Source organism: Anoplopoma fimbria, chromosome 21 (genome assembly GCF_027596085.1).
Source record: "Anoplopoma fimbria isolate UVic2021 breed Golden Eagle Sablefish chromosome 21, Afim_UVic_2022, whole genome shotgun sequence".
NCBI lineage: Eukaryota > Metazoa > Chordata > Actinopteri > Perciformes > Anoplopomatidae > Anoplopoma > Anoplopoma fimbria.
The window spans coordinates 19,247,307-19,264,186 of record NC_072469.1 but is presented as its reverse complement, the minus strand read 5'-3'; the positions used below and the strand labels follow the sequence as shown (position 1 = coordinate 19,264,186).

Here is a 16,880-nt window from a genome sequence, read left to right as displayed (position 1 = left end):
AAATAACAATGCTGATTTGAATTTTGAGTAGCATCTTCCTTTACAGCAGATACAATAAGATTTGGTTTTAAATAAGGACAAGTTGATTTTATGACATATATTTAATCCTTGTGAAGAAGTTTTTTTTAGGATGTAACCTCATCGTCCCTTCCTGCAGAACTTATCTTATTTTAAATTCCCCCCTTGTCAGAGGATGTATGCTAACAAGGTGATGACCTCATCATAAAAAAACAATGTCATTCTCTAGAGGACACCAAGACACAGAGGGATGAGATTAAACTTTATACTTTCCCCTCATTCCCCTACTTTGACACTTGCCTCGATACAGTCTGATCCATTTTGGTACACTTGTGTCAAAATCTCATATAGTTTATCACAGTGGTGGTTTTGACTGTCATGTCATCTCACTTTGGAGATGTGTTAGAACTAGGTCTCACTAGAACATGTTGGGCTCCTAATTACACAACAGAATTGACAGGTTTTGGAAAAGGGAGATAGCTGAGAATTTCTTCTCTTTGCAGTAAGATTATGCACAGCTCAACCGTACAGAAACAGTCCAATGTCTTTTGGATTTGTAACCATTCTACACCTAAACAAGTCATTTATTCTGGATAATGCATCTTGTAATTATTTTCTGAGAAGTAATCAAGTCTGCCTAGAAGTAAGAAAATGTCAAACATGTTTTTGACTAAGTGCCATTATATACACATCCACAGATTGATCTGCTTATTTAATGAATCTTCTCCAAAAATGAAGCTTTTTTTAGAAATCAAAACTTTAATGACAGCTTTTTTTATTCATAAAATAAAAAATAAGGTGCTAGAGTAAGAAACTTATTTAGACCTTGTGTAAGTGCAATGGATCTATATTTTACTGTAGCTTTTCTGTACAACAACAATCCATGAGAACTGGATTGAAATGCTTCAATCATTATATGTTCCCCAAGGAACTCCATCCTTAAGAAGATTGAATAAATGAAAGTATGTGGGGACAGAATGCACAAGCTGTATATTTACTCTCATCCATTATGCTGTCATTGGTCATTATTTCTTTCCTTCTTCTCTTCCTTCTTTTCCCCTTGTTGGTGTGTGTCATTGTTAAATGAGGAGCAGTCCTGTCCTCTCTCAGCAATGTTTCTATTGATATGATTAAATACACCAGATTACCTTGTGTTTATTTGCCAGCTCTGAGCTCTGTTGCCTCGGCTGTGGTGTGACTACATTAGATGGAAAAGTATGAAAAATTAATTGTATAAACATAGAGGGATGTAATTGTCTGGTCCTATCGCTGTCTGCTGTGGACTGATGTGGAAATGAGCTCCAGTCTGAGTCACTGAGATAATGACTGGAGCTAAGAGACGGAAGGGAGAGAAGAAGAAGAAGAAAAGGAGATGGAGGAGGAAGAGGGGGAGGAGGGTGAGAGCAGCTGTGCAGCATTATGAAGCATGTCACTCTATGCAGGCTGGGCATTTACCTCTCAGCGTGTCATCTGTAAAATCATTCATAAGGATGTATGTACACATGCCTGAACTAGATATTTACTCGTTCCTCTCCCTACAGCATGTAAGTATGAACTTCCCTCTAAGTATATCAATCATAGATACACATAGAGTGCGTGTGTGTGTGTGTGTGTGTGTGTGTGTGTGTGTGTGTGTGTGTGTGTGTGTGTGTGTGTGTGTCTACCTCCTCTCCTGTTTAGCTTGGCGTAGCCAGGTGCATATCCGTTGGAGAACACAGACGAGCTGGTGAAGGCTGTGTGAGGCAGAGGAGAGGCTAGAGCCTCATCACACTTCTCTGTGGACAGAGAAAGAATACAAAGAACCACAGAGAGAGAGAAATAGGATAGACAGAGTAGGAGAGAGGGAAAATGGAAGAAAAAAGAGAAAACAGTTAACATTAGTATTTTTCATATTAATTAGAAAATATGCAACATTTAAGTCCATTGAGTGGTTGGAGTAGTTCTAAATTGCAACATTGTTAATTAAACGTTAAACAAATGACTAGGATATGACCTCCTTAATTCAAGTACTCTCAGCTGAAAAGTCTGAAGTCTTGTATTTTATATCAATCATTGCATGGTCAAAAAGAGGCTTGCTCACAAGTGCAGAAACACAAGGCATAGCTGCAGGTTGAAAGAAGATGTTTGCGGGTCAAGAACTAAGTCAGGTCAGCCAGACTTAAACCACAGGGCCATTATAAACATTGTTGACTTCACTGGCAATCTCAAGAGTGCACAGCAAAATATCCACTATAACAAGCATTCTGGAATTGTATATTATATATTAGGATGCATAATTGATTTTGAAAAGAGGGGATTGTAGTGTCCCAGTAGAACGGGTTCTGAACAATCAGATTTACCATAAAAGGCAGTTATTTTTCTTATTCTGCCTTCATTTTGAAGACGACACAAATTTATAACAACCTCAACAGGTGACAACGGTCCTATACAAGCAATGAGTAAGTGCATCATAAATATAAATCATTGGACGTGCCAGCATTTTCTTCACTTAAACAAAGACACAACTGAAAGGACTGTCTTTGGACCCAAATAAGTTAGTTACAAGTTAGTTAAATTTAAGATGATCAATTTTCTGATTATCGTTTATATATTATAATATTTTTCCAACTGATTGATTTGCCTTATTCTTGGAGAATTCTCATTCTCAAATCTCACGTTGTATACACATTGTCCAACTTAACATTTAAAATATTTAAGATTATGCATTCTGTACTCCATCACAACAAACTCTGACAACAACAGCATCCTCCTTCTGACTTGTGCTCCGTTGTCTTAGAGCAACAAGTCTCATGACTCAATAAAACATTATAAAACTAGAATGGTGCACTCATTGTGCAGATCTCCACCAGGTGTGAATGCAATGACCATGGTTTTGATGTTTGATTAATTTATTACAACTCTTCTGCAACTCCTGTAGTACATATATGGATTTTGGTTCCTTCAATCTCATGCTTAAATGTTAAATGTCTGTTGTATAATGTAACTTTGAGATGCACATTTGTGCTAATCATTCATTAATAACAAAAAGAGGATGGACATTTTAATGTAAGATACAGCAGCTTTCTGATGGCCTTTTTGTGCAGCACTTTATGTTGAATGCAATCATGGAGACATTGAGGCCAAATACATACTTCTACCTGTCTAGTGGAATGAACTTTCGATCCAATGACATGGAAAGGCCAAGAGAAAGATTAGCGCTATAGTGCTGCTCTGTCCAAGCCGACCTCCATGTCAACTCGCAACTCCTGGCCCTCTCAAACGTAATCTGAGAAAGCGACTACAGTGGTAAACTGTATGCATGAGACACAAAAAGGCAGCAAAAGTAATCTAGAACAAATACAAAAATATATATTCCTGTCATACACACACGCACTCATGAAGTCATTTTCCTCCTGCCCTCTCAATTCGCCCCTTTCACTCACTCATGCACAAATACACTCACCTCTTCCAGTACATAAGGTTTCACACAGAGAGAAATTGTGAATGGTCTGTCAGGCCAGGTAGGCAGTCAATAGCTCTCTGTCATGCCCCACAGTGTAAGTGTGTGTGTGTGTGTGTGTGTGTGTGTGTGTGTGTGTGTGTGTGTGTGTGTGTGTGTGTGTGTGTGTGTGTGTGTGTGTGTGTGTGTGTGTGTGTGTGTGTGTGTGTGTGCGTTTGAGTGTGTATGAGGGAGAGTCAGATCTAGAAGAAAGGGAATTGTTTGTGCCTCTGTTCATGTGTATGGACAATACACTTTATCTGGGTGTGTACAGTACACTGTGGGTAAAAGTCAAAGCCATGTTACCTTCTTGGGCTGTTGGCTTGTTAGCCCCATTACTTTGTGTCACAGGTGGGCGCAAGTAGAAAAAAAACAAAAACATTATCAAAGAATGATAATGTATGAGTGTTTGTGTGTGTGTTTTTGTGTGAAAGGGGAAATGGTCTGCAGCCTCCCTCCTGGCATGTACGTGAGGTCCATATTTTACATCTTTGCCTGTTTTGACAGGATATACACCCACTGACACAGGTTCTCCCTTATAAACACACACAAAATGTAATGAGTTCTCTGACACATTGACCTTGCACCGGCATAGTAGTAAAATCCAAAGAATGTCCAAAGAAATGGTGTTGGTCAGAGTCATTTTATAAAATAAACTATACTTCCACTGTTTCATTTGGAATTTGTGTATGTTTGGACATGAGGGGCAACATTCACACCTTTGCAAGTTTTCATTACTACATTAGCTGCTTTCATTTGACTCATGCCAGCACACCTAGTGATGTGTTCCTGCTTATCTCCTTTTGAAAGCGTGCCATAGGTGCACCTCTCATGCAGCAGCATCTGGTCATGAAATTGGGAAAGATCTTTTTGGGTCATGCTCAAATGTCTAAGAAATTATTCTTTCACCTTCACTTATGAAAACAAGGCCCTCTTTCCCTCCACACACACACACACACACACACACACACACACACACACACACACACACACACACACACACACACACACACACACACACACACACACACACACACACACACACACAAATGTGAACATTAAGACTAGAGATGCAACGTGCTAGTTGTTTTTGTTATAGCAGGTGGTAAACAAGGCTCCAGGCTAACTTCTTTTCACCACCATTATTTTTATTTAAATATTTGCTTTGCATTATTATAAAGAGAATTTCAACAAATATAAGAAATCTATTTTTCTGAAGAAGATTACCAACAACCCTCCTGCACTGATCCACAGAGACAGAAACACTTGCACTGAAACAGATGCTTTCATACACAGGCTCCCTCTTATCAATTCACACTAATGTATGCAGACACAATGCTTTTTTATGCAGCATCAGTCTCAAGAGTATCTCTATATGTTTCTCAGCACTGACTTCTACCAGCTGCATAAGAACATGCTTTGCAGGGCACTTACATGCAAAGACATAGAATAACTGCCAGCAGGAGGTTAATGGAGAGAAAGTGTATTTTTAAGAAATGGAGGTGTGAAAGTGTGGATAAAAATGTTGTGCATATCTTCAGTGCCTCAAGGTATATCTGTGGTGAATCCTTACTCTCTGATGGGGGAAAACCCCTACCTGAAAGGATCTTAGATACCTCATCAACCGGATATTGTTTGCTTACAAGACACAAATGATATTCCAAAAAGAAAATACATAGTACATTACTTGCAGGATAATGTTTCAAAACCTTTGTCTGGCCTATGAAATCAGAAACCTCAATATACCCAGCCATTATCACATAAACCTCCTGAAACTAAAGTCTCAAATGTGATTATGGCGACTACTCCTGAGGCAGTTTTACAACGTTACTGGCTATGTTTACAAAGAGACAGATTGGATTTAAATATATTTTGCCCCCACGCAGCTTGCATTGATTTTACCACCAAGTACATGTACAATCTGTGCTCTGCATTTATATCAGCTGATCAAGAAAACCTGCAAACATGTTAAACAGTTAAATGAGGAGGTCAGTTTAGCTACCAACACCTCATCTGTCTTGAACCTCTGTCTGTGCAGCTTACTTCTTCTACATGCTGTTGCTACTGGTTGGGCTAATTCCCCAGTCTCCTCCTCTTCTATTTCTTAATAATTACACATATGATGACATCCCTTGCCTTTTGCATACAGTATACAGTATATTCAATATTTGAATTATTTCTCTGGTGTCTTCTGTTCTGTACATTATACCACAAGGGCAATGAATCTTGGATTCATGTGGCGAACAATTGCAAATCCAGCTGCAATGCTTTTGCATTATGAACATTTTATTATAATTTAAGAATATAATTAGACTTTCGGCCTTTTAAGATATATTTAGTTTTGGTTAAATTTAATTGCAATGATCCTAAAATGTTTCATTTTCATATCAAAACCTTAACAGTTGTACAAAAGCTGGATTGTAGGTGTGGTCTTTGATGTAAAATAGCACATTCTAATTCAACTTTTTACATTACTTAAAGACAAGTTCAGGAACTCAGCTGTTTCCTCGAAATAGCATTGAATTGAATTGCTTTAAACCCTCAGCAATTTACTGCTTTAGTACTGAGCTGTACTATGCATTACTGTAAAGATATTGTGCAAACATAGTATGTTGCACTCTCTATTTCACTTCCATACTTGCTTTGTTTGGAAGTCTTGAGTCTATCATCAAAAGATTAAACTAACGCAAAAATTGTACAAACCTTAACAAACCAAAGGAAGAAGACTATTGTTGTCTAATCAATCATTTTGATAATGAGACCACCTCATGCAAAGTAGACTATTATATTCACCAGCAGTTTTGTTCTAGGCTGAGAGTAAATACCAGAGTCTATAAATTAAACTGTAGTAAAATTCATCATCACGGCTGTTTAAACAGTTTACTTGTCAAACCTAAAGCACTTCAATGATGAATGACAGCGGTAACTTGTCTGCAATGTACAATCTTGTGTACAGTGTGTGGCTGCAGTGATGCACACAACCAAAAGATAACATGACCGTGGATAGGTCATTCTGTCATGAATGGAAAAAGCAAAAATCTGTGTTCAATTATCATGGTATTGATTTACTTCCTTTAAGTGTATAGTTGTCAAAAACAATTTCTGAAAACTTTCCATTTTCAATCGTTAGTAAAAGGAATGTTGGTCTGTACATGATGATAAGAGGACAACAACAAATCAAGGACACTCCAGTAAAAAGAGAAAAGTTATTTGCTGTTGACATTTACGGAAAACACAATGCATTCTTTTTGGTGGCTTTGGTACTTTAATACTGTGTATATGCTGCATTTCTTCAACATATGGCCAGTGTTTTAGGGCTGAGTAGGGAATTTGGGTTGGGCAACAACCTTGAAATTATTGGCAGTAAATCTGTCAAAGTCTGTTTTCCCATTTTTAAGCATCTTAAAGGAACACACCTTTACCAGCAGTAGTAAAACACGTGAATGATTTATTGCTTTGAGATGATTAAATAGCAGCAAAAAAAAATCTAGGATCATATCCATCAATAATTCACTGATATATCACAATACCACCTGCTACAGCACATTTTGAAGCTTGAAAGTTACCTGCAATCAATCCTTTTTGTTCAAAGATCTAGAAAAAGAAAGACTATTTGTATGATTTTGCCTGCAGGCGATCACAGCAAGCTTTACTTTAATTTAATGCGACGTGCGATTGGCCCATTAAAGGAACTACAACGCATATGTTCTGTGGTGTTGTGAAGTCACATGATGGGTATCAAATAAAGAACTCTATTGGTATCAGTATCACCTTAGGAGTACTGGTTCTGATATTGATACGATACCCGACGCTACTAACATGCAAACCCTGTATACATGTTTTAATGTGCAACACGTAATATTGTGCATGTTTGCTCAGGTCGAAAAGGGACCTGGTTTGTGACAAAAGGGTAGAACACATTCATGAATGCAGACCACACAGCCATATGCTCGAGACTGAAGTTTGAGATTGTAGTGGCTGATATTTGCCTATGTCTGAAGTGCAAAGTAGGGTTCTGTGTGTCCATGTACTTTAGGGCAAGCAAATGACTACAATATCCAAGTGCAAATGTCAGCCTATTCCCCGGAGAGCAAGAGACAGATAGTTTTACGCATGATGATATGATAAGAGAGGGAAAACCGGTAGGTGAAGTCAGGGAGAGAGGGACAGATAAGATAAAAAAGAAGTAAAATAAATACAAGACAGGATGTGAGAGCAAAGGAAAATGGCTGCCTACCAAAACCTACTTAGTGGCATTTCCAGCCAGGTAAATAACTAGAATGTGGAAAAATAGCAACCAAGAGATGCGTCAGCCTTCTGCCATCATTGGGGCTAGAGCCACGGATAGACAGGGTTTGGCCAGCTTGTTCAAAGGGCTTTACAATCGCTGTCACATCTCTTAGACTAAAGGGAATTTGATGCAAATAGAGCATAATACATTCAGGGTGAAATTCATGACATCCTAAAGATCAGTTGGCATCAAAACACTGATGGCAGCCACAAAGCTACATCTTGGGATCCAGAATGTGGCATAATAACATGGAAAACTGCAGGCGAAAACTCCTTTAATGAATTGCCCTAGCTGCCACATTTGCCATTCAGGCAATGAGCTCTGACAGAGAGTTTACAAGTACTGAGCACAGAGGCGTAAGTCAATGCAAATATAAAAAAAATCACCAATTTGGATGGACAAGTCTGCTAAATCTTCACCTTTAACATGCACTTTTTTTTACACAGTTAGTAAGCCAGTGAAGTGAATTGTATGGTGATCAATTGTGATCACTTGCAACGCTATCTGCCCCGTATCAAGGTCCTACTCACAAAAGATATTGTGCTGATGATATTATAGTGTGAACACGCCCTTAAAGTCTTATTTATGTCTGATTGCAATTATCCTCTTTGCAAAGGTAGCATTTTGAAGCATTGTGAATTGGACTGTTTTCGCAAGGAGGCTGATTAGCATAAAAGGGGGACAATTTTGCCACAAATGTATGCATATTACCTTATTTTAATATGGGCAAATACCACAAGAGCACAGAGACACTATTTGCTTAGCAGCGCAGTTAGGGGAGCATTTCACCCTTTGTAGGGTTTTTCTTTTTGTCTTATTCTTGCAGGTTTAGCATCGGCACAATCTTTTTGTGAACTCGCCGATCAGTGTTCCTTGTTACACTGCTGAGAAGACTCAACAGAAATCTCTGTTATCTTTATTTAACGACTGTGAAACCATTGTGTGAGTACTTCTGGTATGTTGCTGTCAATTATGTCCTCTCCACAACACTGAATGCTGAAGTTTGGGGACTTTGGGGCTTTTTCTGGACTCAAGTCATGAACACAGTGGAAGCTGTCAAAAATGCCAACAGCTGCAAGGAGATGCAGTCCAAACTGCCAGTGAGCCTCCGTCTGCAGATGCCTTTGGTCTCTGGTGAGGCTGGGAGCAGCGTGGGCCACTGCTTTTTGTTTTCCATGTTTGCCCACATTGACACTAAAGTTTGACAAAGTCCATCTGGATCAGATTGAGAGGTGGTCTTTAACTAAATTGTGTTAGCTGCCTTAGAAGCCTTCTGCAGTGATTTCATTTATTTCTGTAATATTTATTTACTCAATGTAGTCTATATCAGTCGCTGAGAGGTTTTCTTATACAGGACAACATGCAGGGATGAACTGCTGTAGCTGCACAATTGAGTATTTACTCTCTGTTAATAAATAAAAACAAATGTTTTGCTTGTCAGCTGGCTAGTCAATGTTTTTTGCCAACAAACCATTAACACAGATTTTCTTTCTGCTGGTGTTACTAATGTAAACAAAAGCATCATAAAACTGATACCCTCCGGGCACATGGGGTACCTATGAACCATCTGCAGAAAAGCTCCTGTTGAACTGTATTGTAATATATCAGCATACTTCAGCAAGGTCAATTTCTTTTTTTTTCAAATCTGGCAAATTAAATTGACTCTGATTCCACAACGGCTTTAAAAAGTGTATTGAAGCTGCTAATCTTTTTCCTGAGGTCACAGAGAAAGAGTTTCAAAAGCGGTCAAATGGCCACTCGCTAATTAGCAAGAAGTTACATATGCGTGTTGTCATGTACACCTGGAATTGCGCGACAGCAGCTCCCTAGTGGGCTTCACAAAGAGGTATGGTACACAGATTAACAGATGTTCCACGGCATAAGAAAGGCCTCAGTAATTGGCATTACAGATGGTTGTTCCAACCATTTGCCAGTGTCTTGCATCCCAAAGAAAAATGGTGAAGAAAACACAAGTATGACTCATCGTATGAAATTATATTGTCATGGACACCTCAGCAGGGTCCATGCTGTAATTTATTGGTAATTTAAATTCATCAATATTTATAAAATGTGCTTCAGGATGCATTGGTGACGCGGTACACGGTCCTGTAAATGGTTTCACATTATTTCACCTAAACTACAGGTGCCGGTAACACAATACTGGAATTAAAATACTTAGAACATTTACTTTGCAAAAGTTTACAAAAGATAAAATTAACTTTTCACCTGCGTGAGACTTCAAGGATACACAGAATGTAATTATAACTTTTGTTTGTTCACAATAAAACAATAGGGCACCTTTAACTTGATTTGACAGCTGCCAAACAGTATTGCATTGTATAAAAAGAATGAAGTGATTTTGGACTCATTTTGTATTCAAAAGAGTCTATTGAGCTGGTGACCTTCAAGTCTTGGAAGCTTCACAGCCTATGAACACAACACAGTCCAACAAGCGTCTGATACATATTCACAAAGCAGCCTGAAGCTCACTTTTCAAATCAATCAAAGAAAGAATAAAGGACATAACAAATACATTTCATAAGAGATGCAACAGTGACTGAGTATAACATACTGCTCTATAGTTAAGTGCGACACAAAATAAAGTGAAAACACCAACCAGATAAATATAATGTGCTATTATGTTCATTCTATATTCGTGAAAATTGGACAGTGCTCTGGTGTATGCAGCATATCTGGCAAAAAAACCCATAAATTTGTATTAGAAAAATAACTTTCTGACTACTTGACTTGCCATAGTGGATGGCAGTGGAGTGAATAACAATCATCTAGACCCCAGGGTGAGAGCCCATTCAATTTCAAATCACACAATACCCCGTTGGGAATTAAAATGACCATTTAACTCTGTGACAATGTGCTAAACAGGAAATTTGTTCTGTTAGTATTGGAGAGAGGTAAGGGGGGGTTATCATATTTTTAAAGAAATGAAATCCCAACAGGAAGAGATATTATAAAAATGGTTGGGATGTTCTATTGTTTAAATAATAATATTCTAAATAAGATGGTAATGAAGGTTTTTACTGAGTAAAACTCTTTTCATGCACCTTTTTCGGATGAAACTCTAGTTTCAACTCAACTCAACTGTTGTTTTCAATAATTTGTTTGGTTCAACTGAGCTCTTGAGGAAAAGGGAGATGCTTCCCCCAACTCTGTCTGCATTTAGAAATGGTATGTACATGGAATCTGACTCACTTTGCCAGATTAAGGGCATAGGTTTACATATGGCAGGAGAGGACAGAATTCTACCTAAAAATATATGAGCAAACTTGTTCGCATCACACACACACACACACACACACACACACACACACACACACACACACACACACACACACACACACACACACACACACACACACACACACACACACACACACACAAAACACAGAGAAGTAGAATTTCTTGTTGACCGTCAAGGAAAGATGCTCTTCTGCTGTGAACAGCATGGCCGTAGACAGCTATGAGGTCAGTTCCCTGAGGTCTGGGAGTTGGTTATTGTTACCTGTCTCTCTGCCTCTGAATCATGTGAAACTGAAAGGGATCAATAAGACAGCTATCTTTAATGGTGAGGTGACTGGAGAAGACAGAGAGTGTGTGGCTCACAGATGTGTCACCAATTCGCTCTGTGCGCCTGACAGCACACTCCTATTAACTGCAGCATTCATTTTTGCACACAAATACTATATGGAAACTAAAATCTCACTTGGTGATTTATGCAGAGTTTTAGAAGATATTATTGTAAACTATTGATGCTCTGTTCTGCAATTCTGTAATGCTATCTGATGTTATGTTGGATTTCTACAACCGATGATGAGAATTTCATCAGCTGCGGTGCATTCACCAGCTGACCAACATCGTGCGCATCACTTAGATGGCCAACAAGTGTTTTATATACTGTACATGTAATCAACCCTCAAAGACCCGACCAGTTCTGATCATAAATAATTGTAAATAATTAGGGTTCTGTACCAGGAAAATACTCTTAAAACTGTAAATTTAGCATATTTTTTATTAAATATATATACTGCGATCAATACTGACATTAATCAATACATTATTTATTATATACATTTCATAAAATATAAAATTAAAAAACAAAACATGTTGATAGATGGATAAGATGTTAAGCCATATTGTGCGGCCCTACTTACCTACCTACCTATTATCTATCTATTAATTTCTTTCACACTTCTTATACCCTTCTGTGTTTTCTTTCCCGTTTGCCATGTCTGTTCTGTAAGTATATATGTGAGTGGGAGAATTCTAAAATGTTATTAGATATTTTTCCCTCTCTCCTTCTTGGAACCTATATATATATATATATATATATATATATATATATATATATATAAAGAAAAATCTCTTCTCATGCTGCTCATTATACACTTTCACTCTGGCTTATTTCTTTTTCACCCCTCCCATCCTCTGCCTTTCCCAACCACCCTCCAACTACCCACCACCACCCCCAGGCTTGCCAGCTCTTTGCTTGAGCCGTTAATCTAAATTTTTTGGTCCAGATTCATTTTTCATGTCTTGGAACCCTCACCAAACAATTTTTGTCAACAGATCTGGTGCCCTGTGCCAATGTGTGCACAGACCAAGCGCATAATGAGATGTTTTGGATGAAGCAACCACACATAAAGACAGACATCCAACAACACGCGCATTCACACACACACACACACACACACACACACACACGCATATTTACCTTTTCTTTCCTGCCTCCCTCTACATTTACACCTGTCAAGTGAAATTAAAAAAAGGAACTTTTGAAATGCTCCAAAAACAAAAATGTCTTCCAAAAGTCAGAGTTACAAAATGTAGACTGAAGCTTCATCAGAACACACAACTTAACCAGAAGAATGGAAACAATGATTAATGCTGGACAAGCTGATATTGTAGCTAATGTTGGCCACATTTCACGCTGTCTAAAGGCAACAACTAAGAAACACATTTGGCACTGAAATGCACCAACTACAACAACCATCAGTGATTGCTTTATGAGATGTTGTGTTGGAAGGATATTTTAAAACCAACATTTGGTCTCAACAAATATTTTAGAATGTCAAAAGCCCCTTTTCACCAGTGTGGTAATCAACAATTTGAAAGATTATAATTTACATAAAGTACTTCAGCGGAAACCAAGTTCTCAGTCTCTATGTCCCATCATTATTCCTACCTCCTTCAAAAAATCCTGAAATCAACTGCCAGCAGTTCACACTCTCTTAATCAAGTCCTTGCTGACAGTTTGTTGCATGTAACATTGGCCAACACTTTTTCAGTTTGTCAAATAACATAACCATGGACCCTCCTCAGTCTAACATTCATTTAGCCCGGCCAGCTCAATAAACCCTTGTGGGTCTGCTGTATAAGTTCATCTATAATGTATCCCAGTAATTAAAGGGCTACTCAGGATGACTGATTCTCTGTGTCACTGGTAATCCATGGAGCCTCGGGCTGGTTTACGGGAGGTCTGTGGTGACCGAATGGCCCCCCTGGATGGACTCCTCTGGTGTTTTTTGATGCAGTTTTAGAAAGGGTTGTTGGGCAGAGGGGCATATGAATACATGTAGTTTTAGTTTAGGGAGGAAAAGGGACATCTAAAGTAGGTAGGAAGGCTTTCAAAATGAAAAGTGGGAGATAAAGATAGAATCTTACTGATAACGAAGGGAATCAGTACTCTCAATACTTTTAAACAGCAAGCTAAATTATGATGATGTATGACCAATATGGATCTAAATGAAGATAAGTGCACACACCAGGTTCTGCAAATAACATTGTTGTCCAGGGGCATGAGAGTTGTCTCAATGTAAAAAAACACCTCGTCAATGTGAATTGTTTTCTCTCTCTCTTTCGGTCACCCTGTGGCAATATGCCTGATTGATGTGGCCACTTGGTTGCCATATTTGATCAGTTATACAAACCTAAATCAGTGAACTCTCAACCAGGACCGATCTGCTCAGAGCTGCATGAAGCATAACCCTCTGTCTCTTACTGATACACTCTACCTTCATAATCATGTGCGAGTATGGCACAACGAATAGCGGACAGAAAAACAAAAAGCATGATAACGAGGTAGTAAATGAGAGAAAGTGTTTATGTATGTGTCTGTGTTGCTATGTTCTTTTCTCAAGCATAGCGAAGCATAACCAATTAAAATGTGGCAAGCTTAAGAGACTCTCATAATAGATGGGGCGGGTGTGGCGGGGGCTAAATCCATACATGAAAGTGCAGGGAAAATCTGCGCCACATCTTTTATTCAATTTGCACTCACAATCTGTATGCAATTAGCACCTGATTAAAGTGAACAGCTCATCATGCAGCCAACGACTAAGACTGCCTTCCAGTCGCCTCCTTTGAGTGAAGGTGAGTTTAAGAGATCAGCATGTTTAGAAAAGACATTTAAATTGAGTGATTGTTAAGAAGAAATACTTATGAGTGAAGCAAAGTATTTCAATACATTTACTTTTTAAATTAACCCAGCAGGAGTCATTTAAAAATGAAAAGGGAATGGAATGGGACCTATATGACTAACACTGCCCATTGTAAAAAAAAAACAATTACAAGCCTGGACATGCAGTATTGGAGATATGCAGTAAAGACATCTGCCCCAGTCCAGCAACTGATCCAGCATAAGCACACACTTGAACAGGTAGAGAGTGTAGAAGGTGTAGACCAATAATTCAGCAGAATCCCAAGGTAACTGCACCGTAATGAACACTATAAATGTCTTGTAATAAAGGAGCGCAATCACCAAAGTGCATTAGCAGCTCATTTTTAGTGAGCGGAGACTCCAACACATTTTAGTTCTTTGTATCATTACTGCTCTGTCTTTCTTTGTAAAATGGTTTGTTCAGTTCATTCATTTATCATTTACTTTTCTTTGTATTATTTGTACATCATTTTGCCAAGAGATGAAGTAATGATCAACTCAAACTGGCCCACATATATTACAGAAATGTTAGTTACAGTAATCCAACAGAACGCTCTCAGCCATACTGTTCTCCTCCTATTGGTACAGTATTTCCTGATGAGCCGTGTACTCAGTCAGATAATGACCAAACTGTGCTTCCAGGCTGTTGCACCTGTTTGTTACATCACATGCAAAGCTTTAAAAGCACAATATGTCTACAAAGAAGGAACAAACATCCTAGCAAATCTTGCCCTGAGATATCTTGGCATGTCATTATTGCTTTTTCATGCTAATATCGCAGAACAAAAAGGACGACTATGGTTGCCGGTTGTATTTTCTTTCAGAGCAGTAAGGTTGTTGTGCAATGCTCTCAACAACAGAGGATTATTAATTATTTCCCATGGTTCCTCAGGTGGGAATGGATTTCAATTCAGAGGCCATTAAAATACCATAATGCACAGACCATAGTGAGATTTGGGGATTTGGCTTATTAGTTAGTGGCTACATGGGTATTAGAGGAGCTCAAACAGAAACACAAATGCAAGGATGGTCTGTCTTAGGAACACTGCTACCATAACAAATGTCAGTACCACAGGATTCCTATGACCAAACAAAACAGGATTGAACTAGGTAATAAACTATATCTAGTCAAATAGTAACAGTGTCAATATACTCTGACACCTAAATTATACAAATATTAATGTTGTTCACCACAGCTTGTTCTGCCTGAGAGAGCTGATTTAATTTTTTACCAGCTGTTATAGGAAAATACCGTCTAGTATCAGATAATTGGGAAATTGTGTGTTACAGTAATGCCAATGAAGCAGTTTACAGTATTTGGAAAATTAACATGCTGCAGCGGCTATTCATCCGGGAAAGCTGCAGGGTTGAGGAATTCTTTGGCTGCCACTCTGTGCCAGTTCTAATTAGGTTGATAAGCATGCTCCATCATGGCTAACGTTAAATGGATAGATAATCTATACCTGCATATACCCTCAATTACACTACTGGATTCCAATTAACAACTGGTCTTGAGCAAGTGAATTCATTTAGGCCACAGAAGCCACATGATTTCTTAAAGTAGTTCAATACACAGTTGCACAGTAAATGACACAAGGGGTTTAAATAATACCTTTATTAACGTGACTGTATGTTAATGTTATGAATTAAAAATATACCACTTCACATTCATATCCATGTCTACTCTCAGAAGACACTAGAAATTAATTGAGACTATTTCCTGTTTCTTATTTCATAAATGGATTATTTTTTAGTCTCCAACACACAGACGCTATGTATGCAGTGGAGGACGTCTCCGTGACGTCACCCATTGGTTTTGTTGATTCCCCTTTTAAGCTTGTTTATTTGGGACCAGAAGTGACATGAGAGGGTGAAGCTAAGTACAACCAAACTCTGAACACTGAAAACATACGTGAAAGAGCTAAAGTTTTAAGATGAAAACACATACAATCTCTTGGAGGCGACTTGCCAATCAGAAGGTAATTATCGTCTATTTTGTTCTAAATTAAACTATCATTTACTAAATGGACATCATGCTGTATTAAAAAAAGACTTGAAACTTGCGATTGAGACCATAAACTCATGTTTACTATGTTTACTGAGGTAATAATTCAAGTGAGAAGTGGGATCCGTAGGAAAAGTAAAATGAATAGTAGTAGAATGCAAGTTTAGAATGGCTTCACTTTTCAGAAACTGAGTTTGCCTCCTGCTCCAATATCAAACACACACACACACACACACACACACACACACACACACACACACACACACACACACACACACACACACACACACACACACACACACACACACACACACACTCTTCTCCCTGCAATGAGATACTGTAGCATGAGATCCCATGTGTGAAATTGTCTCTGGTACATCATAAATAGGAAAGAACCACACCGGTTAAATTCAACCCGACACAAATATGTTTGCAATTGCCTTTGTTTATGTGTGTGTGTTTGGTGTGTGTGTGTGTGTGTGTGTGTGTGTGTGTGTGTGTGTGTGTGTGTGTGTGTGTGTGTGTGTGTGTGTGTGTCTGTGTGTCTGTGTGTGTGTGAAAGTGCAAAAAATTAGCAAATATTCATTTGTATTAAAGTCCTAATCATTTCCCAGTGTAACACATTATTTAACTG

The 16,880-nt window shown here is 38.4% G+C and overlaps 1 protein-coding gene across 1 annotated transcript in view; it reads right to left on the bottom strand.

Moving 5' to 3' along the window:
* The window catches only part of cntnap2a (contactin associated protein 2a), a 304,116-nt gene that overhangs the window by 179,505 nt on the left and 107,731 nt on the right, over window positions 1–16,880 (bottom strand). Inside the window, exon 2 of the mRNA XM_054622578.1 lies at window positions 1,683–1,793. Within this exon, the coding sequence (XP_054478553.1) occupies window positions 1,683–1,793 (111 nt within the window). The remainder of the gene's footprint in view (window positions 1–1,682; window positions 1,794–16,880) is intronic.